This window comes from Gouania willdenowi, chromosome 18, assembly GCF_900634775.1.
Source record: "Gouania willdenowi chromosome 18, fGouWil2.1, whole genome shotgun sequence".
NCBI classification, from domain to species: domain Eukaryota; kingdom Metazoa; phylum Chordata; class Actinopteri; order Blenniiformes; family Gobiesocidae; genus Gouania; species Gouania willdenowi.
In genome coordinates this window covers 23118872-23145202 of record NC_041061.1, presented here as the reverse complement: position 1 = coordinate 23145202, position 26331 = coordinate 23118872, and the positions used below count along the sequence as shown (strand labels likewise).

Below are 26331 nucleotides of genomic sequence, written 5' to 3'. Positions count from 1 at the left end.
GGAATTAATAATCCTTTTAAAGAGGATTACATTTTTATTCTGAATTAAAGGGGAATTAAAACTCTCATGTAAACGTAGCCATTGAAAAAAAATCATATACCCTTAGAACAATCTCTTTCTAAAATTGATAGTAAAATATAAACTAATTGTCCTATGGGGCATTTTGAATGACTTTAAATGTAAAAGACACATATAAATCATACTAATTGTCAGAAATAATTTTGAGTTATTTACAGATTCTGAAAGTGTGGTTTCTAAGCTTTCCATTGATGTCACACACATAGAAATCTATTAATATTTGAAGAAGTTATGGCTGTTTGAATGTTCTTCTTCAAAGATGAAACATTTTTGTCACCTCTCGGAGCAGCCAGCTGAAGGGCTAAGGGGTTACTTTGCAGTACCCCACCCCCAGCAACATTTATCAATAGCTGTTTTCAATTAATACCTTTGCCTTCAGTTTAGTTTTAAATTGAAACATGGCGTTGATTCAGAATCATAGTTTGATTACCTGTACGTAAACATTACCTGTGAAAAGTGATTCCACAGAATGTGGTTTGTATGTTGGTTCATTTAAACATCCACAAGATTGTAAGTCAAATTTGTAATAAGATAATAAAACCACCATTTTCAAAATATTTAAGCATCCTGTGTACTAGCTATTGTACATGTGTGATATTTTTAATAAATAAAAAAAGTTTGGAAGATTCAGTGAATAATTCTCCACCTCTTACCAATACCCCTGTAGATGTACATGCACCAAGATGGCAGCACTTTCAGCATGTCCCTCCACAGCCAATGAGGCGTCTATTCATGGCTCCAGAGCCACATATTTCCAACCCTGACCTAGGGTCACCTTGTAGTTTGCCTTTATAGCAGGTGTATACGTTTCAGATTGGTGTCATTAAGCTATAATGGTCACCTTTGCCAGCCCTCACATGAAGACATGATCTGTCTGATTCAAGCCTTGTGTTATTATAAAAAACCATAAAATTGGCCTTTGAAAGTTTGGGATTCACCTTTTTGAGGAGGTCCTTTTTCACTGCTGGGTCATTGAGGTCCAAGGCAGAATTCCCAGAAGTTATCTTAAGCTGCAGTCTATATGCTGCTCATCAGAAAAAAGAAAAAGCTTTAATTAGTGTTCGTAGTAATGCCATTAATTGTAATGCTGTATTTTAACAACATTTATTTTGAAAATACAAACAAAAAGGAAAATATTGGCCTGCATCTAAAATGTCTAACATGATCTATAGTTTTTATTAGATTTATTGAGTTTTTTTAAAATCTTTTTATTGTTATTATTATTATTTGTATTCAGTTGTAGAGCATTCTAAATTTAAAGGTTGACATCTCCATAATCCATTGGTTAATAATGAATGGGCCAGTTTTTTCTCATACCTGTTGCTGATTAATGTTTTCTGTTAGAGTAATATCACATGATCAAGTCTTTTCTAATAATCCTCACTACAAAATAAGTAATAACAGTGGGTACAATCAATATCATCCAATATGCAAGGTTACAATCAGTGTTAATTATGACAGCAAATGTTTTATTTAGTTTTATTTATAGTCTTTGGGCTAAAATGCAGCATAGTTTCAGTCAAAATGAAGTTATCAGGATTATTTTAGATATAGTTTTAGTCAATAAATGATATTAAGATTTTAGTCGACTAAATCTGTTACAGAAATAATAGACCTAAATATAAAGCTTAGGAGTTTATACATTTTTTCAAGTTTCAGTTGTTATTGATCAACCTGATTTAATGTTTTTAAATTTAATGACGTATTTGATGTGATCAATGCGTAAAATCATATAATCACATGAGTTCTGATTGGATTTCGTTCCATGTGATGAAATTATAGTTACATTTTTATAAACTAACAAAAATATTGATACATTTTAATGTAGTTGTAGTAGAGGGGTCGGCTTCTGATTGAGAGGTTGAAGGTTCGATTCCAGTCTCACAAAGTGTCCTTGGGCAAGAACTGAACCCTAAGTTGCTCCCAGTGGTCGACTAGTGCCTTGCATGGCAGCTCAGTCCTATTGGTGTGTGAATGTGTGAATTCCCTGATAATGTGAAGCGCTTTGAGACTACTCCAGAGTGGTGATAAAGCGCTATATTAATCAAGTCCATTCACCATTGTCATTTTAAAAAATGTAGTCGACAAAAACTATGATTAAAACTTTAGTTGTATCGTACAAGAAGTAAATAGTTGCATCAGTTGTACACCTATCTTCTGTGTTTGTTTTGCAATTATTTGTATCTATTTTAATAAGTGGCACAATCTGTGTCTGGAAGGTTTTAGGTTCAAACCCTATTCGTTTTCTATTTTCTATGAGTTTCCATTTTGTCAGTGAACCTGGTTTTATTTAGTTTTCAGTTATTTTTTTGGTATTTAGTTGGTTGTCTGTGTGTGTGGTTCATGTCTGTGTGTTTCCACACACCCTGTTTTGTTAAGTAGAGTGTGTTTGTGTTTAGTCCCTTGTGTTTCCACCCAGGTGGGCCGTGTGTACTGATTGTCTTCCCTCACCATTTAAAGAAGTGTTTGCACTCGGCATGTTTACTGCATTGTGATTGGATTGTCATCAAGGTCAATTAGTCAGTTATTTAGGTAGCTTTGGTTTCTACTTTTCCTTATGTTTGCTTTGTAATTTGAATAGTTTCGTTTTTTTTAAAAAAAGGACTTTTGTTTAGACACCACTTCCTCTTTTATATCCACGTCTAGATTGTCCAACATCTTCCCAATAATAGTTCCTCCTTTTCACTAATAATGTTTTGGATTAGGGTAAAAAATGTTAGGCAGTATTTGCCTAATTTATAAAACACTTTCCCAGTTTCATTTTATGATTATCATTAACCCACTAACCATGAGGCATACTGTAGCAGACAAATGGCAGTTTTTCTTCACAGGATAAAAACTTCCATTTTCCCCCCATGGTTGATGAGGTCACAGCACAGATAACTTTCATGGAGTTGAGATTATTATGAACACTGCCCCAGTTGCTGAAGGTGAAGTTGCTTCCATCAGACCAGAAAAAGTTTGGAGGTCTGTGTAGCCCAATCCATACCAATGAGCCCTCTGTCTCACTGTAAATCTTTTTTACCACTTTGATATTTGTCACAGTCACCAGGTCCACATAATTTTCTCGACAGTATTTCTGTGCGACTGGCCAAGTTTCAGAAGAATTCACAAAAAAAACGTTGGGATCCAACTGTGACCCTGTTGAGACAATCATTAGGGTTTTAGAGAGGAGTATTCTTACACTATGATTATATTTTATAGAAATTAAGTTTTGATTTTTCATTTTCTCACCATTGTAACAAACAACATGCCGCTTAGATGAACAAAGCACATCACTCCATACATTTCTTACTGCAACACAAAGGTCATTAGCTGAATAAAAGTCAGGTTGATCACTTCTCCAGTTACTATAGTTAGCACCGACTCCTGAGAATCCATCTGACCATCTCCAGTCGATTGTGCTGTACAGACCCATCCAGACCTCTGAGCTCTGACCAGCTGATGTAATGGTGTCTAGAAGCTGGTCGTTCTGCTCTTTGTTTCCAATTGTGGCCAGGTCTGCATAAGTCTGCCTGCAGTAGGTCTGAGCTTCAGTCCAAGTCTTTTGATCAGCAACATAGTGGTACTGTAGGCATGTGGAGTAAGACCACCCTGTGGAGAAACAAACACTTTAATGAATGTGGAAGCACAATGTACATGCAGGGGTTTGAAGAAGTCTGACTTAATGTATGACAACAAAGGACCAAAGTTACTTTAAAGAGTAACTAAACTCTAAAACCACTTTTTTCTGCTGAATTTAAGTGTCTGTGTATATGGTAGTGTTGTTGATCACCAAACACACCACATCACTTGACCACTAAAACACAAATACAAGATTCAGTCAGACGTATATTGATCATGCATCTAAACCTTTAAAGATCCAGTATTTTGCTATTTTTCACCCATCTCCATTTGTTCTAAAAATCCCAACAACATAGAATTTGAGGTTTATTTTCCCAAACTTAGCTATTTTCTGGAGTTTTAGCCTTCTGAAAAGTCACTTTCAGAGCGCTCCCAAAAACAAGCTGCCTATGCATGAGTAGACGTAAACACACGCACACTCCTTCAGCATGTGTTTATCACAGTAACAGCAGCAGTTAATCATTAACAGTCTTCCTTCTCCTCCTCACCTCACAGAAATAGTTCATTTAAGACGATAGTTCATTGTTTTGTCCAACCGCTGTGTTACACTGGGTCATAAACACGTCAGATCATCCCAAAAAAGCGATACAAGGCGGTATAACTGCTACTAAAAATAGAACTGATTGTGACCGCTCGCTCTGCGCCACAGGAAAGTAAACTCTCAACTATCAGCTGAGTCAGCTGCTTCACACCCTCACATAGGCGGCTATATTGCTTTCTTCTCCTCTTCACCTCTTCCGGTCACAAGAATAGTCCATTTAAGACAATAGTCCATTTAAGATGATAGTTAATTGTTTTGTCCAACCGATGCGTTGCATTGGGTCTCAAACACGTCAGATTATCCCAAAAAAGGTGATACAAGGTGGTATAACGGCTACTAAAAGTGAAACTGATATTCTGTATTATCTATATACTGAACGTAAAGATATTAACTGTAATATGTGTACATGTGCCTGTTACGTTTAAAAAAATACAAGGACTGGATTTACAGAAAGATTAATCAGCCATAACGTATTTGTTTTTTTTTTCTTTTTTTTTTTTTTTTACAATTATTATATACATTAGTGCAATGCCCGTCGGAAGTATGTATTCATATCGTGGGGGCTTAAGTAGAGTAGTCAATTATGGCTAAATGAGTTTGTGTTTAAAGGTTGGATGTACAAAGAGGTGTACATACTCAAGGGGTCTGCAACCTGCGGCTCTGGAGCCTCATGTGGCTCTTTGACTCTTTTGCAATGGCTCTTTGTAGCTTTAAAAATAATAATAAAATAAAATAATGAAATGTTATTTCTTACTGTACAGAGGATGTTGATGATTAATGACAATAACGTCAAATAAAATGATGATAAAACAATTGGTTAACATAAAAATAAATCACGTTATGCAATAACTGCCTACTTCAACTCCTACAACCTCTACTTACCATCAACTTTCCTGCACCTGTGGCTAACCTTAAGTTTTAAATCCGTTGTAAGATAACTAAAGTAACAAAAAGATTATTTTGGAAGAAAATAGAGTCTGTGGAAAGAAAAAAAATTATTTAATTGTCAATATGCAGCCTTAATATGCAAGCTTGATATGTTGCAAGAATTTTTTATATTTTTTTGTTTGGTGTATTTTTTGGTAATGTATGTTTTTTGGAGTCATTATGTGTATGTTTGTATCTTTCTGTCGTGTTTTTGTGAAACTTTTGCATAATTATTGTTTTTTGTTGCCATTGTACTGTGATTCTGGAATCATTTTGACTATTATTGTATGTTCTTTGGTGTAGTTTTGTGCATTTCTGTTGTCATTTTGTGTATAAATATTTAGTTTTGTGTATTTTGAGTCAATTTCATAATTTTCTGAAATGTATGTTTAGTGTTTTGTTTTATTTTACTCATTTAGTATTTATTATATATATATATTGTGTGTGTGTGTGTGTGTGTGTGTGTGTGTGTGTGTGTGTGTGTGTGTGTGTGTGTGTGTGATTAACAGGCACTCCTATGCCACATGCTATATCTGTTACTGAGGGAGGTACGTGTGGTTTGTGGTACAGCTCAGGATTTATATATATATATATATATATATATATATAAATAAACTGTGTGTGCACGTTGACAGCTGTAATTCTTTTAAATAAGCAGCAAATTGATTTGCATGTTCTTCAGTTTGTGTGTGTTTATTTTTTTGCATCATAAAGTCATGCATGTTAGACTTACTGTAGTGCACACGTGGGCAACTTTGGTTCTCAACCTTGGGACCGCGAGACACTGGGAAGGGGTTTCCAGATGCCTTCAAGAAACTAAGAATATATTTTTGAACAATTTGAGCCCATTTTTGCTTAATTTCACCCTTTTTTCTGCAACTACACCAAACTCACCATTTTCATCTTTTTCTTGCCGTTTTTTTTGCTCATTTTAATGCATTTTTGCTACATTACTCCCATGTACATCACTTTTCCTCCTAATGTCACATATGTTGACCCAATATTGTAACTTTTAACCACTTTTTGCCGTATTTCATGCTTTTTTTTTGCCAATTTAACCACATTCACAATTTTTCATGCTCATTATTTGCTAAATTACTTTGTCTCAACCACCCTCCCCCCATTTCTGCCACTTTTAAGCCAATATTGACACTTTGAACCCTTTATAACACTTTTTTTGTCTGTTTTTGTCCACTCTAATTTGCAACTTTGAACCAATTTCTGTGGTTTTTAAAATCCCATTTCCCCAATATTTCCACCATTTTTGGTCACTTTTAACCCATTTTATTTCTGATTAAAACAAGGATTTACATCTTTAAGATGACTATGTATTATGGCAGAAATAATACTAAACTCAATCTAATAGTACACGTGTTAAACTCAAGGCCTGCGGACCAAATCTCCTTTTGGTTCATCTAATTTAGCCAGCAGGAGAAAGTCAAATGGACATTTAAAAATTAATCATTAACTGACCAACTAATTCAGTTGTAGATTACTCAGTCCCGCCAAATACCCACATTTAACAAAAGGGATCACAGTTTTCCTCCTAATATCACACGATGGCAGTCAATTTCAATCTGAAATTGTTAAAGAATTCAAATATTTTTTTCTGAAGTGTTTCAATTTTGCTCAAATTTTTTTAAAAATCACAAATTTAAGAAAATTGAAGTTCTAATCCCGCAGGGACGGATATCTCTCACTTATTATTTTACATATATTGTGTAACATTTCTATCATTTTCTCCACCTATAATCTGAGGCCCACTTCAGATCAAACTGGTCGGTATTTGTTCCCTGAACTTAAATGAGTTTGACAGTCCTGTAATAGAAGAATCCTCCTTGGACATCCCTCTGCAGCTCTGTCAATGTGTCTCTCACTTCCTCGTTGGTGCGGAGTACAGTGGGTACAGTGGGAACAGTGGAAACAGTGAGGGTGTGTAACAGGGCGTGACTGCCTCCCAGTCTCTCTGCAGCCAACAGAAACATGGGAAACCTGGAGCTCACAGCTGTAGCATTAAAGCATCATGGGAGTAAAAATGGAGCTTGTTTAGAAAATGTGAGCATTCGTACGACTTGATAATGTTAAACTTTAGTGAATTGGGTTTGATTTGACTGGTTCTGGAAAGTTTTTCAGTTAGTTCTACACAAGTTCACTGTCTCCATGCCTGGATTGGCTGCTTACTGGTTGCCCACATATGGTGGATTACAGTAAGCGTTTGCCATAAAAACAAGTAGAAATAGTTTTGATTCAAAGTTGTGACTGAACTAAACATTAACATATTCTATAGCTCAAGCTGTGATTATGTGCTGTGTGTAAGTTTTCAGTAAAATAGCCCCAAACTTTTGAGACTTTAGGTTGGTTCATCTTCTGATCAGTATGTAAATGGTGAAGCAACACTGCACCCAGCAGTTCATGTATGGCTTAACTGAGGCCTTTTTGTAGCTGCTGATTGGTTCCAATTTTGTCACTAAGTATTTTCAGTTGTGTGTCAAAGTATTTTCAATTACCCAATGTGTATTGTGTTTTGAATTGATGTGTTTTCCCAACGGTACCCTGAGATTTCCTTTTTGAACTAAGTGTCTAATGTATGAAAAAGTGTGTAGTGTGCAGGAACAGGTGTGTTAAAGAAATGCAACTAAAGTGCAAAGCAGCACTTTTGTTAAAGGTATGGTTATACTTTGTTTAAGGTATGGTAAAAACAGCTTCAATACTTACTTTGGTTTAAGCAATGAGTAAAAACTGTGAACCTGGAACTGTTTGCGGTGTCTGTTTTTCGCACCGTCTGATTCTGGATCTGGATTTTTTTGTATAGTTTGTTTTTTGTTGCCATTGTACTGTGATTCTGGAATCATTTTGACTATTTTTGTATGTTCTTTGGTGTAGTTTTGTGCATTTCTGTTGTCATTTTGTGTATAAATATGTAGTTTTGTGTATTTTGAGTCAATTTCATAATTTTCTGAAATGTATGTTTTTTGGAGTCATTTTGTGTGTTTTAGGTTTAGTGTTTTGTTTTATTTTACTCATTTAGTATTTTATTACATTTATAGTGTGTGTGTGTGTGTGTGTGTGTGACTTTTAGCAGTATAAAAACATTTTTAATGTTGACCTTTTCTTTTTTTAACCCAAACAAACTGCGACACAGTGACATCATGAACCCGGAACCGGAAGTAGTGCGCTCAATACCGCGCTCTTACCGAGGGAGCCGTAATTTTAAAATTAACGTTTTGAGACGCCAAATTACTCCAAAATAACGGGTGCACACACTTGGGGTATTTGGAACCTATTGACGAAGATTCAGGTTGAACTCATACCGTGTCGGGGAGATATTTGCTACAGGCACGCACGCACGCACGCACGCACGCGCACACACACACACACACACACACACACACACACACACACACACACACACACACACACACACACACGCACCTACACACACAGACCTTCCTTGAATTTATAGATAGATTTCCTATGTTTCATTTTGTTCAGGCATCGAAAAGGGCAGCTATTGTTTTTTACACCGTTGTGTTCGGCCGCCAAGAGCTCCTGACCGCGGAATGTACTGGCAATAATATACTTTGTCACCCTGGATTTTCACTGGATGCGTATATGCTGCGAAACAACAGCTCAGCTGATAGGTTTCCATTAAAGTCCCATGTTACGCTAAATCACATTGTTTGTTTCATTGATTCCCTCAATTGTTAGTTAGAGGGTGATTTGCTCCTTTCTTACTGCAGAGCGAGCACAAACACCTCCCGCCTTGATGACAAATTTGACGTGGCACTGAGCTGGAGAAGCCCCGCCTCCAGGAAGCTCTCTGCTGTCATTGACATGTAAACATGAAAACCCCTATGAAGGGGAGCATTTCAGCGTCCTTCACGCAGTGCTATGTATGTATTTTCTACAGTCTATGTATGTACCAGTGAACGCCCAGCCCCCACGCTCTGTCTTGTGTTTATAAAGCAAATTAATGGCTCCTTATTGTGCTTTTGCAGGGCTTGATGACAACACATTGGTTTAAACCAGGAACGTTTTATCAGCTGATTAATGTTGGTCAGTACATTAGATAAAAATCTATATCTTTCCTTTAGGATCTCATCAGGTAAATGAAGGGATTGCATTAATGCCTAAATATTTCATGTCCTGTCAGCTGTCAGATCCAATCACACAGCAGCATGTCCAGAGAATGATCCACCTATTCTAAGGCTGGTCGTTTTCCAAGGTAACTGATTGGCCAGGAGGTTGGGCTAAAGTCAGGGACCAGGTACAGTTTGATCTTCTTTGATATAAAAATGTACAAGTCAATGTCACCAGTAGGCTGTTCATCATCTGAAAACTGGGAGGTGGTTATCAGGATACTGGCTCCCAGCTTCTTCCCAGTTGGTGTGTACATCTTTGGGGCAGTGGTCAGTAGGAAAATAAGGAAAGTAACAGACTGCATACCTGGGGTGATGGGATCTTGTTTAGTGATTATGGGATAATTATGAATTGGTGCCTTGGTCTCTCTCTGGTAGTTCTGTAATTATTATATTTGTATTAAAATAATTATGTACAATATATATTTAAACCTTGTTTGTAACAAAGGAGGGATAGAAATGGTTAATTCCAGAACTATTATCTCTCCCAGGCCTGATCATCTCTTAGTCAGAGTTCCCTAAACAGTCCATATTGACTTTGCATCCTCATCTAAAACCACCATAACACCACTTCATAATTATTAAAAAATAAACACTCAGGACCTCATTTCTCTGATGGCAAATTTTTCTCTTACCAAAATGCAATTTTTGTGTCTTTGTTGAAACGTTCAAAATATTGGAAGGATGACGGGCAAATAGATTAATTTATCCCCCAAAATGGATCGGAGTATATCTGATACCAAATCCAGCCCTTATAAGGTGGCTTACGTTACCATCAAACACCATACAGACTGATTTCAGATTTGTGATCTCATGTTAATCAGCAAACATTTCTCTTCAACTTAATAGAAAAACATTGTGTGATAGACATAGGACATTTTGTGCAAGGTTGCAGAAAGAATCACATATTGGAAAACTTATCTTTCCTGGTAATGTCTCGATTATATTAATCAATTCATGGAGGTAAACACTATCGTTCATTGGTAAAATAAACGTGATGCTGAAATTGCCGCCACATTGCAAACATTTACAGTAAGAATAGCAAATATTTAGGAGCTTTAAACCATAATCATTATTTTTTTAATGGTACTATTACAGCCTGCTCCTTTTTTAATATTTTTCAACATTTATGAGATTTCAGAAAATAAATTTTATCTCCAAACTTTAACTGCAAGATAGCTCCAACTTGTTGCCAAACCCACAGGTCCAGTAGAACAAACTTGTTTACAATAGTTTTCCTCAAAAGCTGTCATTCCGTCTGTAAGCCTTTTAAATAGTTATAGTCAGTTATAATAACTGCTTATTGTTTTTGCCACTTTTAGGCCTTCATATCATAACTTTCTGAACCAAATAATTGACTACTAACCTGAAAGACACATGAGAGCCAGTAAGATCCTCGCCATCCTGATCTGCTCAGTGGATTGTTTCACTCTAGATTGTGTATATATTAGGGCACAATTTAAACAAATTTGCTACTTGTTTTTTCTTGTTGCCCAAGGTCACCTTTAAACAAGGACGAGCAAAGATTTGTTTATCATGACCTTAATCAAATGAAATGCTAATTCCTCTGTGGTTCACCCTGTGGAAAAGATATTAGTCATTATGTAATTTTCTTCTTGACTGAAAAGTGTCGACCAATAATCTGATCAGACCTTTTTCAGTGCCTCATTTTATCCTCTCTACTGTTGTTGTCAGCAAAGGATTAGTTAGCAATAGCAATAGAAACAGAGAAACAATTGTGTGAGTAAGACAAATACCTGTCGTCAATCTCTTTAAACATACTTTTTCTTTTTTTTTTCCTTCACAATGCAGTGCAATCTTTATACAGCAGCTTTTTATGTTTTATTATTGCAACAAAACTCACATTTATTGTATTGCTTAATATGGTGCTAATCACCAACTCCCCCTAAGGAAGGAACCCAAAGCACACACACACACATCACCACCACCATCCGGAATTATGTATTCATATAGTGGGGTGTGATTCTGGAATAATATTGTGTATTTGTTTTTTTTATCTTTCTTAGTGTAATTTTGTGCATTTCTGTTGTCATTTTTTGTATTAATATTTAGTTTTGTTTATTTTGAGTCATTTTAATGTTTTTGTTGTTGTTTGGTATATTTTTCTGTAGTGTATGTTTTTTGTTGTATTTTACTCATTTGGTATATTTTTATTATAAATACCTTATGTGTGGTGAGGGCGACTTTTGGTGTGTGTGTGTGTGCGTGTGTGCGTGCGTGGGTGCGTGCTCGCTCGCTCCTTTGTCGTGTGGGACTCTCCCTATCTCCTCCATTCAACATAATCCATCACAGGTTGTTGAATACCATGACAAATGAACATTTTGCAACACCAAAGTCACAACTCTTTCTCTAAACGGCTGTGTGTGTGTTCTGCGTGTGCGTTCCGGCCCTCTCTCACACACACGCACGTGCATTAGTCGTGTGTGTTTGTGTACATATACATTGTAGCTGCTATCATCTCAACACACAGAATAATATAAGAAGAAACACTCACCTTTGCGCAGAACAAACGATAATCATCGTGGAGCTGTGTTCTGAACCCATCTGTTCACAAAAAAGTTACATTCCTCTGTCTGAAGAACCAGATAGTTTGTGATATGGTGTCACTGCGCACAGTGATGGAGACAGAGGAGGTGGACTCTGTGACCCACGATTTAAAGGAAGTTTGGGATCACGGGAATCATTTTAAATAACCGTGAAATATTACCTTAAATAACTTTTAGCAGAACAAAAAAGTTTTTAATATTTGTATTCATTTTTAAAATTGATCTTTTTTAAACCCAAATTAACTGCAACACAGTGACCGGTGACCCGGAAACGGAAGTAGCGTGCTCAAATTACTCTGAAATAGCGGATGCACAAACTCGTGGTATTTGGAAGCCGTTGACAAAGTTTCAGGTCAAACATACATTACGTCAGGGAGAGATTTGCTCCACAAACACCCGTGCATGCAGACCTTTCATGCATTATGGCATGTATGAGATAAATTTGGCTTCAATTCACCACCTCAAAAGTGACATCATTTTCCCACTTCTCCAAAATGTCCGTGCTACCGCACCGGTGCACACATTCTCATGCTATGATTATTTTTATAAATCACAAACTTTGCGTGGATAGTGTTGTGCGCATAATTCAGGCCCCGTTTTTTTTTTTTTTTGGGGGGGGGGGGTTAACATTCATGAGTTTTCAAAAAAAAAGTCTGATCTTCAAGTTAAAAAAGTCCTTTAACTGCAAGATAACTCCAAGGTGTTGCTGAACCTACAGGTCTAGAAGACAGTTCTTGTTTACAATAGCTTTCCTCAAAAGCTGCATCAGTCATTTTGTAAGCCTTTAACTACAGTAGTTAGCTTTAAAAATAACTGTTCTCTGTCTTTGCCACGTTTAGATCTTTTCAGATCAGAACTTTCTTCCAAAAGAGACCCAGATAATTGACTACTAACCGGAAAGACACATGAGGGCAAATAAGATCCTTTTCATCCTTATATGTTCAGTGGATTGTTTCACTCTAGATTGTGTAAACATCAGGAAGCAATTTAAACAAATTCGCGACTTGCTTTTTCTTGTTGCTCAAGGTCACCTTGAAAACAAGGATGAGCAAAGATTTGTTTATAATGACCTTAGTCAAATGAAATGCTAATTCCTCTGTGGTTCACCCTTTGAAAAAGATATTAGTCATTATGTAATTTTCTTCTTGACTGAAATATGTCGACCAATAATCTGATAGATCTTTTTCAGTGCCTCATTTTATCCTCTCTACTGTTGTTGTCGGCAAAGCATTACTTCTTTAAAAGCATATTTAATAAAGCTGTAATATGACATGATTGTATTCTATTATCTGTTCCTTGGACATAGCAATAGAGACAGAGAAACGTCTGAAGAGAAATGTCGTCAATCTTATAAAACCGAATTTTTCTTTTTTTTTTACGTGAACAATGTAGTGCAATCTTTTTACAACGGCTTTCTATGTTTTTTTTTATTGCCTAACACTATGTTTATCACCAACCCTCCCTAAGGAAGGAATGCAAAGCACCCCGCAGCTGCCTCGGTGCCACCCTCCAGTGGCTTCACACTCTCTCACACCCCGGTAGAGGGTGTTTCTGCTGCACGACACACTTGAGCCCACCCTCCATCACACCTTCCCAGTTGAAACTGTTGTTGGTCCACAACAGAGCCAGAACACATGGATCATGTGTTTATGCCACCGTGCACCAAGTGTGTCCGATTGTAGATCATATTCCCATTTTGCGGTTCATGAAGCGGTACACTCGGAGCCTTATTATGAACATATTTAAAAACATGACCTAATGGCTCACTGTTCACATTTATTACACACCAGGCTTGGGTAAGATTACTTAGATATATAATTCTGATATGCGAGGGCATTAAATATATGCAATGAATCTGGCTTTAATTCACCACCTCATCATTGGTAACATCGTTTTCCCACTTCTCCAAAATGTCCGTGTTACCGCACCGGTGCTCACATTCTCATGCTATGTTTATTTTTTTTAAATCACAAACTTTGCATGGAGAGTGTTGAGCGCATATTTTAGGCCCCGTTTTTTTTTCGTATTCATTAACATTCATTCAAGTTAGGAGTCCTTTAACTGCAAGATAACTCCAACATGTTGCTGAACCTACAGGTCCAGAAGAAAGTTATTGTTTACAATAGCTTTCCTCAAAAGCTGCATCAGTCATTTTGTAAGCCTTTAACTACAGTAGTTAGCTTTAAAAATAACTGTTCTCTGTCTTTGCCACGTTTAGATCTTTTCAGATCATAACTTTCTTCCCAAAGAGACCCAGATAATTGACTACTAACCGGAAAGACACATAAGGGCGAGTAAGATAATTTTCATTTTTATATGTTCAGTGGATTGTTTCACTCTGGATTGTATAAATATTAGGAAGTGATTTAAACAAATTTGGTGTGTGAATTGGCGCTATATGAATAAAGATTGATTGATTAGTGAAGTTAAGCATTTGTAGTTTTAAACATATTGAAGGTGTTTTTTACTAACTTTTTGTGTGAGGTTCTTCTTCCCCTGCAGCATCCATTACACTTACATGCAAATGGACAATTAATCAAAGTAGGCAATGACGTAATTTCCCCTGTGCTGAAGGCCTCAAAACCTGCCACTAACACCTACTTTGAACAACACTAACCATAAACACATGCACTTGATAAGCACCCCTGCAGTAAGAAATGTTAAATGCTAAATTTTTTTGTACAAATGTATGTGTCTTTTATCAGATTGTACCCTAACCACCGCTGCAGCCAAAGTCTCACTCTGAACTGAATTCAAAACTTGAGAGCCCTGGAGATGAAATATAGTGTCTTTCCTTGAGTTTTAACCTGTTTTGGCTGAAGGCTCTTTGTGTTTTGATAGTTGAGAGGCACAGATGCCAGTAACTTAGTTACTTAGTAATGCATTACTTTAATATGTCCACCATAACTAATGGACAGCGGAGCATGGAAGATGTTCTGTTGTTACACATCCAGTGGAAATCTGGTGTTCATCTTTGTGGTTTGTTCAGGACAGACATTATTGGACAACAAACATAGTGATGGTCATGTGAGTTATTTTATTTACACATTATTAGACACATTTTCAGGCATTTTATTTCTTACATTCAGGATAGTTTATACGAGTAAAACAGTCATTGAGAGCAGTGCTAAGGGTGTTACACCTTTTTCTAAGCTGTTGCAAGACAAACAGAAAGAAAGGCACAGCACAACTAAGAGCTGGACATTGTGAAGCCTATTTTAATTATTATTATTTATTAATCAGTTCTTCCTACAGACACACAAACTGGTGTGACATAATAAAGTTTAAATGACAAAATATGACAGACAAATGTATTCTGCACTGAAATAAAAGTTGTTAGTTTGAACTTAAAGCTGCTGGCGACGATTCCTAGCATTTTAAAAACTGAACCTGTATTTCATTGAAAAGTTGTTCTCGTCCTCTACTGATGCCAGTGTGACCCCAAACACACTAACAAAGCAATTCCCCTTACATTTCTGTTTTTTTTCACGGATTGAAAGTTGTGCCAAAATCTTGAGGAGTGACGTCATATCACACCATAAACAAACCGGAACAAAAATAACATCAAGCGAATCACAGTTTGGCTAAAAAACACAAGATATCACAGTAAAAATGAAGTCAAAACGCTTCTTAAATATAAGAAATGTAACTTTAAACATCAGTCTAACTTTGTATCGTAGAATATTATTGAAGATGCAGCAAAGTTGCTCTGTGTCAAGTTTAGGCTATCCTTGATGGAATCTGTCATTAAATCTTTCCACTTTGTTTCCCTGAAGTCACAAGCATTATCTTTGGAAATGCAGAAAATCTAAATAGCACAATTGAAATGGAAACACCTGACTTTTGAAAAAACACTCAAAAATCGCTCAAAAGTTTTGACGCTTTCATGAGGAGGAATTTCAAACATTTCAATATTAAAATGTGTCACAAAAGTGCAACTTTTTCCTGCAATTAAACGTGACGTACTTGGTCACGTGACCACTGCTCTCTGAGAAAACATGATGCGGTATGTGTGGACAGCAGAGGAGACCGGGACAGTTTTTAGCATTATACTTTAAAATGATTACTGCAACATTAGACGTGAAACAACAAAGGTATACAGAGTGTTATAAAGAGGTTTGGAGAGTCTGACTTTCTGCAGCGAAGTCTCGCGGGATGAGATTTCACAGGAGCTACGAGGCTCCAGCCCAAAACAACGTTGAATGGAAACGCGTTCAAAGCACAATTATACTTTGTTGACATTTAGAAATATTGCTTTTATTTTGTGAAAATCTGAAATGGAAACACAGTTATATTTACATACTTTATGCCTTTATCTGTGTTAAAAGAGGTGATAAGGAGAGCCAGCAGCAGCTTTAAGAATAATCTTTGTGGTTTCTTTTTCCACAGTGTTAGATAACAAAGTAAAATGCATCAAAGTCTATCTGTGATCAACTATTTATAAAGAACAAATATTGCAGAATGAAGTACTAGAACATCTACTTATAGTATCAGTACTTAGTTTCCATACAGCCTTGATGCAGTTGAGTAGAAAGTCCAGTATTTGTTGTTAAAGTTTCAACCTAAAGTATGACTACAGCACTTAAACATAATCTCCATTACAGTCTTCAGGACCATTACTGTCCACAACTGTATGAAGCTTTTTGAAGACCTTTCCATCTTGTGGGTTTCTCCAATTCAGGGTGACTTTTCTCTCTACTTTCGACTTCAGTCTTTCTTCAAGCTGGAAAACAGTTTGTCTGAGATTGTTACACAATTCAAAATCATTTCACACACAACTTTAGGGTTCAAATGTTTTCCTTTAGAGTTGAGTTAAGAACATTAGTTTGTTGCTCATCTCCTGAGGTCTGTCAGCCTTTTTCTGCCTCCTTCAGTCATTCAGAATGATTTCTGCTCTGTATTTTCTAACAAATTTAGACACAAAATCACTGAATGACTCTGGATGAACATGATTTAAACTTCTAGGTTTTTATGGAAAGATTTACGAGCTACTACTCAGACTCTAAAATAACTTTATAATGATATTTGTCTAATCTTGCACTACCCCAAAACCAATCCCCCTAAAACACAAACAATGACAATGCATGTACAAAATGTGAGGAGAGTTTTCCAGTTGTGAGTTACATGAAAATATTAGCAAGAGCCAAAAGATCAGATCATAAAACACTGAGACTATAACACAGCTGAAAACCCCACACTTTTAAAGTGCCTTGAACTTGACACCTCTTCTGTTATTTCATTGGCTGGCCTAATACCTTTTTCTGCAGACTCATCTCCTTACTCAGCACTTCTAATGGTCTGTTCAGCCCCCTGCATTGGGCGATTTCTGAACTTTACACACGATCGAAACGATTGAAACGCTGAAGGTGGCTTTTTTAAACAATGGCCACGGTTACATGATGCTTTTTTTAATTCTGAATCATTTATTCTGAATTAAATAATACAGAATTAATGTGTTCTGCTTCGTGTTTACATGGAAGTAGTAATTCCGAATTGAGGTTTACATGGAAAACATGTTTAATCGCCTTTATTCAAATCTGCTTCAGGCCTGTGGTTTGGGAAGGTTTCTGATTGGACAGGGGGCGAACATAACGTATTCACGTCTACCGGAAAAAATAAAAACAAACCCTTTCTTTTCAGCTACAACAGAGAAAGACCACTTAATAGCTACTATTTTCACTTTTATTTTGACTGTTTTGAAGCAACAGCTTGACAATAACACTCTGCTTTACTTTCGTCAGCTGAGCAGGAGAAGTGAGATAGAGTACCAGAGAATAGAGGCAGAAGACCATACTGTAGCCAATCAAAGCCAGGAGTTTGTGCAATGGCTGCTCTACCTTCACTCTACAGGATTTTGAGTAGAAGGAGAACTTTCAATGACCCGCACAACATTTGTGAAGCTATGTGGCCTGATGTAATGCTTCATGTTGCCCAATGAAGCTTGTGTCATTTTCTGGTGTGTGTGTGTGTGTGTGTGTGTGTGTGTGTGTGTGTGTGTGTGTGTGTGTGTGTGTGTGTGTGTGTGTGTGTGTGTGTGTGTGTGTGTGTGTGTGTGTGTGTGTGTGTGTGTGTGTGTGTGTGTGTGTGTGTGTGTGTGTGTGTGTGTGTGTGCGTCTGTGTCTTTGTATGTCTGTGTGTGTGTAATATGTCCATCCATCCACTCTTTTCATTATATCCATAACTTCTAAGGCTCCTAAATAATCTCGGCTCGAGTCCAACACTTACTTCGGGCGGCAATCCTGGATTATGTGCTCGTCAGCACGTCTTCGTGACAGGATGAGCATGGCAGAACGACTAGTATTATTTAAAGCAGAACAAAACGTATACAAGATCGAGGAATTATTCAATTCGGAATTAAAATCAGAACAAACCAACCGCCTACTTCGGATTGGCCTTTTTAATTAGGAATTAGGTGTTTACAAGGGAATTATTAATCTTTTTAAAGAGGATTACATTTTTATTCTGAATTAAAGGGGAATTAAAACTCTCATGTAAACGTAGCCATTGATGAAAAATCATATACCCTTAGAACAATCTCTTTCTAAAATTGATAGTAAAATATAAACTAATTGTCCTATGGGGCATTTTGAATGACTTTAAATGTAAAAGACACATATAAATCATACTAATTGTCAGAAATAATTTTGAGTTATTTACAGATTCTGAAAGTGTGGTTTCTAAGCTTTCCATTGATGTCACACACATAGAAATCTATTAATATTTGAAGAAGTTATGGCTGTTTGAATGTTCTTCTTCAAAGATTAAACATTTTTGTCACCTCTCAGAGCAGCCAGCTGAAGGGCTAAGGGGTTACTTTGCAGTACCCCACCCCCAGCAACATTTGTCAATAGCTGTTTTCAATTAATACCTTTGCCTTCAGTTTAGTTTTAAATTGAAACATGGCGTTGATTCAGAATCATAGTTTGATTACCTGTACGTTAACATTACCTGTGAAAAGTGATTCCACAGAATGTGGTTTGTATGTTGGGTTCATTTAAACATCCACAAGATTGTAAGTCAAATTTGTATTAAGATAATAAAACCAGCATTTTCAAAATATTTAACCATCCTGTGTACTAGCTATTGTACATGTGTGATATTTTTAGTAAATAAAAAAGTTTGGAAGATTCAGTGAATAATTCTCCACCTCTTACCAATACCCCTGTAGATGTACATGCACCAAGATGGCAGCACTTTCAGCATGTCCCTCCACAGCCAATGAGGCGTCTATTCATGGCTCCAGAGCCACATATTTCCAACCCTGACCTAGGGTCACCTTGTAGTTTGCCTTTATAGCAGGTGTATACATTTCAGATTGGTGTCATTAAGCTATAATGGTCACCTTTGCCAGCCCTCACATGAAGACATGATCTGTCTGATTCAAGCCTTGTGTTATTATAAAAAACCTTAAAATTGGCCTTTGAAAGTTTGGGATTCACCTTTTTGAGGAGGTCCTTTTTCACTGCTGGGTCATTGAGGTCCAAGGCAGAATTCCCAGAAGTTATCTTAAGCTGCAGTCTATATGCTGCTCATCAGAAAAAAGAAAAAGCTTTAATTAGTGTTCGTAGTAATGCCATTAATTGTAATGCTGTATTTTAACATTTATTTTCTTAAAATACAAACAAAAAGGAATACATTGGCCTGCATCTAAAATTTCTAACATGATATATAGTTTTTATTGGATTTATTGAGTTTTTTAAATCTTTTTATTGTTATTATTATTATTTGTATTCAGTTGTAGAGCATTCTAAATTTAAAGGTTGACATCTCCATAATCCATTGGTTAATAATGAATGGGCCAGTTTTTTCTCATACCTGTTGCTGATTAATGTTTTCTGTTAGAGTAATATCACATGATCAAGCCTTTTCTAATAATCCGCACTACAAAATAAGTAATAACAGTGGGTACAATCAATATCATCCAATATGCAAGGTTACAATCAGTGTTAATTATGACAGCAAATGTTTTATTTAGTTTTATTTATAGTCTTTGGGCTAAAATGCAGCATAGTTTCAGTCAAAATGAAGTTATCAGGATTATTTTAGATATAGTTTTAGTCAATAAATGATATTAAGATTTTAGTCGACTAAATCTGTTACAGAAATAATAGACCTAAATATAAAGCTTAGGAGTTTATACATTTTTTCAAGTTTCAGTTGTCATTGATCAACCTGATTTAATGTTTTTAAATTTAATGACGTATTTGATGTGATCAATGTGTAAAATCATATAATCACATGAGTTCTGATTGGATTTCGTTCCATGTGATGAAATTATAGTTAAATTTTTATAAACTAACAAAAATATTGATACACTTTAATGTAGTTTTTGTTCACATGTATTTATTTTAGTTAGCCATAGTCTAGTTTTTGACATTTGGGCGACCGGGGCTCAGGTAGTAGAGGGGTCGGCTTCTGAATGAGAGGTTGAAGGTTCGATTCCAGTCTCACAAAGTGTCCTTGGGCAAGAACTGAACCCTAAGTTGCTCCCAGTGGTCGACTAGTGCCTTGCATGGCAGCTCAGTCCTATTGGTGTGTGAATGGGTGAATTCCCTGATATTGTGAAGCGCTTTGAGACTACTCCAGAGTGGTGATAAAGCGCTATATTAATCAAGTCCATTTACCATTGTCATTTTAAAAAATGTAGTCGACAAAAACTATGATTAAAACTTTAGTTGTATCGTACAAGAAGTAAAAAAGTTGTATCAGTTGTACACCTATCTTCTGTGTTTGTTTTGCAATTATTTATATCTAGTTTTATAAGTGGCACAATCTGTGTCGAGAAGGTTTTAGGTTCAAACCCTATTCGTTTTCTATTTTCTATGAGTTCCCATTTTGTCAGTGAACCTGGTTTTATTTAGTTTTCAGTTATTTTTTTGGTATTTAGTTGGTTGTCTGTGTGTGTGGTTCATGTGTGTGTGTTTCCACACACCCTGTTTTGTTAAGTAGAGCGTGTTTGTGTTTAGTCCCTTGTGTTTCCACTCAGGTAGGCCGTGTACTGATTGTCTTCCCTCACCATTTAAAGAAGTGTTTGCACTCGGCATGTTTACTGCATTGTGATTGGATTGTCATCAATATCAATTAGTCAGTTATTTAGGTAGCTTTGGTTTCTACTTTTCCTTATGTTTGCTTTGTAATTTGATTAGTTTCGGTTTTATAAATAAAAGGACTTCTGTTTAGACACCACTTCCTCTTTTATATCCACGTCTAGATTGTCCAACATCTTCCCAATAATAGTTCCTCCTTCTCACTAATAATGTTTTGGATTAGGGTAAAAAATGTTAGGCAGTATTTGCCTAATTTATAAAACACTTTTCTCAGTTTTACTTAAAGATTATCATCATCCCACTAACCATGAGGCATACTGTAGCAGACAAATGGCAGTTTTTCTTCACAGGATAAAAACTTCCATTTTCCCCCCATGGTTGATGAGGTCACAGCACAGATAACTTTCATGGAGTTGAGCTTATTAGCAACACTGTCCCAGTTGTTGAAGGTGAAGTTGCTTCCATCAGACCAGAAAAAGTTTGGAGCTCTGTGTAGCCCAATCCATACCACTGAGCCCCTTGTCTTTCGGTAAATCTTTTCTACCACTTTGATATTTGTCACAGTCACCAGGTCCACATAATTTTCTCGACAGTATTTCTGTGCAACTGGCCAAGTTTCAGAAGAATTCACAAAAAAAACGTTGGGATCCAGCTGTGACCCTGTTGAGACAATCATTAGGGTTTTAGAGAAGAGTATTTTTACACTATGATTATATTTTATAGAAATGAAGATTTGATTTTTCATATTCTCACCATTGTAACAAACAACATGCCGCTTAGATGAACAAAGCGCATCAAACCATACATTTCTTACTGCAACACATAAGTCATTAGCTGAATAAAAGTCAGGTTGATCACTTCTCCAGTTACTATAGTTAGCACCGACGCCTGAGAATCCATCTGACCATCTCCAGTCGATTGTGCTGTACAGACCCATCCAGACCTCTGAGCTCTGACCAGCTGATGTAATGGTGTCTAGAAGCTGGTCGTTCTGCTCTTTGTTTCCAATTGTGGCCAGGTCTGCATAAGTCTGCCTGCAGTAGGTCTGAGCTTCAGTCCAAGTCTTTTGATCAGCAACATAGTGGTACTGTAGGCATGTGGAGTAAGACCACCCTGTGGAGAAATAAACACTTTAATGAATGTGGAAGCACAATGTACATGCAGGGGTTTGAAGATGTCTGACTTAATGTATGACAACAAAGGACCAAAGTTACTTTAAAGAGTAACTAAACTCCACACTAATACAAATACAAGATTCAGTCAGAAGTATGTTGATCATGCATCTTAACCTTTAAAGATCCAGTATTTTACTTTGTTCTAAAAACTCCAACAACATAGAATTTGAGGTTTATTTTCCCAAACTTAGCTATTTTCTGGAGGTTTAGCCTTTTGAAAAGTCACTTTCAGAGCGCTCACAAAAACAAGCTGCCTATGCATGAGTAGACGTAAACACACGCACACTCCTTCAGCATGTGTTTATCACAGTAACAGCAGCAGTTAATCATTAACAGTCTTCCTTCTCCTCCTCACCTCACAGAAATAGTTCATTTAAGACGATAGTTCATTGTTTTGTCCAACCGCTGTGTTACACTTGGTCATAAACACGTCAGATCATCCCAAAAAAGCGATACGAGGCGGTATAACTGCTTCTAAAAATGGAACTGATTGTGACCGCTCGCTCTGCGCCACAGGAAAGTCAACTCCCAACTATCAGCTGAGTCAGCTGCTTCAAACCCTCACATAGGCAGCTATATTGCTTTCTTCTCCTCCTCACCTCTTCCATTCGCAAGAATAGTCCATTTAAGATGATAGTTCATTGTTTTGTCCAACCGCTGCGTTGCATTGGGTCTCAAAAAAGGTGACACAAGGTGGTATAACGGCTACTAAAAGTGGAACTGAAATTCTGTATTATCTATATACTGAACGTAAAGATGTTAACTGTAATGTGTACATGTGCCTGTTACGTTGAAAAAATACAAGGACTGGATTTACAGAAAGATTAATCAGCCATAATGTCTTTGTATTTTTTTGTTTTTGTACAATTATTATATACACTAGTACAATGCCCGTCGGAAGTATGTATTCATATCGTGGGGGCTTAAGTAGAGTAGTCAATTATGGCTAAATGAGAATGTGTTTAAAGGTTGGATGTACAAAGAGGTGTACATACTCAAGGGGTCTGCAACCTGCGGCTCTGGAGCTTCATGTGGCTCTTTGACTCTTTTGCAAGGGCTCTTTGTCACTATAAAAATAATAATTAAATGAAATAATTAAATGTTATTTATTATTGTACAGAGGATGTTGATGATTAATAACATTAACGTCAAATAAAATGATGATAAAACAATTGGTTAACATAAAAATAAATCACGTTATGCAATAACTGCCACTTTCCTACTTCAACTCCTACAACCTCTACTTACCATCAACTTTCCTGGACCTGTGGCTAACCTTAAGTTTTAAATCCCTTGTAAGATAACTAAAGTAACAAAAAGATTATTTTTGAAGAAAATAGAGATTGTATTTGTGTGGGGAAATAAAAAAAAAATATTTAATTGCCAACATGCCACCTTAATATGCAAGCTTGATATGTTGCAAGAATTTTTTATATTTTTTTTGTTTGGTGTATTTTTTTGTAATGTATGTTTTTTGGAATCATTATGTGTATGTTTGTATCTTTCTGTCGTGTTTTTGTGAAACTTTTGCATAATTATTGTTTTTTGTTGCCATTGTACTGTGATTCTGGAATCATTTTGACTATTTTTGTATGTTCTTTGGTGTAGTTTTGTGCATTTCTGTTGTCATTTTGTGTATAAATATTTAGTTTTGCGTATTTTGAGTCAATTTCATATTTTTCTGTAATGTATGTTTTTTGGAGTAATTTTGTGTGTTTTGGTTTAGTTTTTTTTTAATTTTACTCATTTAGTATTTTATTTTATATATATATATATAACACACACACACACACACACACACACACATACACACACTTACTGACTTGCACGCATGTATACGCCTGCTCGCCTGGACACATAATATTCTTTTCTAAGTGTATACATATCACGTAGACGGTGCTACATAGTGAAGCACGCCTGCACGCTATTGCGTCACTTCTGCTGCACCTGCTTCTATGTGTGACTGGTATATTTATGTTTGTTAGGTGCACATTCAGGTGTGGCATAAGTGGCACATTAAAGCGTCTGTTAACACGTTAACACGTCTGCAAGCACACATGCAGATGTGACTTGTGCATTGTGACCGTGTACCCATTCTACGTCTATGGGAAATGTAAATGAGACGTGCTGACATGCAGGCGCAGGGTTCGCGTTTGTTTACGCGTTCGATAGACTGGTGCGCATTAATTTAGAAGCGATCCACCCTCCGTGTGTGTATGTGTGTGTGTGTTTGTTTACAATGTAGCTGCTCGCATCTTAACGCATAGACTAATATAAGAAGAAACACTCACCCTTGTGCAGAACAAACGATAATCATAGTGGAGCCGTGTTGTGGACCCATCCGCTCACAAAAAAGTTACTTTCCTTTGTTTGAAGAAGCGGAATATGGTCGGCTATTGGCCGTCAGCACAGCCACCGCCCACAGTCATGGAGACGAAGGAGGAAGTGAACTTCGTCATGGAAGTTTGGGATCACGGGAACAATTTTAAATAAGCATGAAATATTAACATAAATGACTTTTTGCAGTACAAAAACATTTTTAATATTGACCTTCTTTTCTTTTTTTAACCAAAACAAACTGCGACACAGTGACGTCATGAACCCGGAACCGGAAGTAGCTCACTCAATACCGCGCTCATTACCGAGATGACCGTAATTCTAAAATGAACGTTTTGAATGTTAAAATTACTCCAAAATAATGGATGCACACACTTGGGGTATTTGGAAGCTGTTGGATCAGTTTCAAGTCAAACTCATACTGTGTAGGGGAAATATTTGCTACACACACTCGCACACACACGCACCTAGACCTTTCTTGCTTTTATTAGTAGGTTTGCTGTGTTTCATTTGTGTTCCGGTGGTTCTGTTCAGGCATCAAAATGGGCAGCTATTGTTTTTTACACTGTTGTGTTCGGCCGCTAAGTGGTTCGGCCGCTAAGGGGTCCTGACCGTGGAATCACCCTGGATTTCAACTGGATGCGTAAATGCTGCGAAACAGTTCAACTGATAGGTTTCCATTAAAGGACCCATGTTACACTAAATCACATTGTTTGTTTCATTGATTCCGCCAATCGTTAGTTAGAGGGTGATTTGCTCCTTTCTTACTGCAGGACGAACACAAACACCTTGCTCCAATTTGATGATGCGTTACCACTTTGATGACAAATTTGACGCGGCACTGAGCTGGAGAAGCCACGCCTCCATGAAGCTCTCTGTCGTGAAAGACATGTAAACAGATACGCCCACAAAGGTGAGCATTTCAGCATCCTTCACGCAGTGCTATGTATGTATTTTCTACGGTCTATGCATGTACCAGTGAACGCCCAGCCCCCACGCTCTGTCTCGTGTTTATAAAACAAATGAATGGCTCCTTATCGTGCTTTTGCAGAGCTTGATGTCAACACATTGGTTTAAACCAGGTGTGTTGAAGCAGGGAGACATCTAAAAGTCTCAGGAATCAGGCCCTTGAGGACTGGAGTTGTCCATCCCTGTTCCAGAGTATTCCTAACCAGCGTGGTAAAAGGAGCTCGCTCCAGCTTCATGTTACAGAAAGATTTAGTTTTTTTCACAAGTTTCTTTGTGAAGACTATCTGCCTCTGTACAAATCTTTATTTTATACAGCCTGTATTATCTTACAGGACTGAGTCAAAGAAAGATCAACGCAGGAACGTTTTATTCGCTGATTGATGTTGGTCAGTACATTAGATAAAAATCTATATTTTACAGTACCTATAGGATGACATCAGGTAAATGAAAGGATTGCATTAATGCCTAAATATTTCATGTCTTGTCAGCTGTCAGATCCAATCACACAGCAGCATGTCCAGAGAATGATCCACCTATTCTAAGGCTGGTCGTTTTCCAAGATAACTGATTGGCCAGGAGGTTGGGTTTTATACTGGATCAGAACTTAGCTTAGCTCTTAAACTACTACCAACCGTGCAATAAGAGGAAATCCAGAGTCGTAGTACAGACTCCTAAGATCTACACAGTCAACAGGGACAATGGCTGACCTAAAGTCAGGGACCAGGTACAGTTTGATCTTCTTTGATATAAAAATGTACAAGTCAATGTCACCAGTAGGCTGTTCATCATCTGAAAACTGGGAGGTGGATATCAGGATACTGGCTCCCAGCTTCTTCCCAGTTGGTGTGTACGTCTTTGGGGCAGTGGTCAGTTGGAAAATAAGGAAAGTAACAGACTTTGGTGCCTTGGTCTCTCTCTGGTAGTTCA

The 26331-nt window shown here is 36.9% G+C and overlaps 1 protein-coding gene across 1 annotated transcript; it reads right to left on the bottom strand.

The window, feature by feature from the left end:
- Window positions 1–3073: 3073 nt before the first annotated feature.
- Window positions 3074–10727, bottom strand: LOC114480180 (C-type lectin lectoxin-Lio2-like; the record flags this gene model as incomplete). Its single annotated transcript, XM_028474076.1, has 3 exons — window positions 10676–10727; window positions 3313–3672; window positions 3074–3219 (listed from the first exon to the last, which is right to left on the bottom strand). Coding segments are annotated over exons 1-3 (543 nt in total), but the record flags the coding sequence as incomplete, so codon positions are not given.
- Window positions 10728–26331: the final 15604 nt, after the last annotated feature.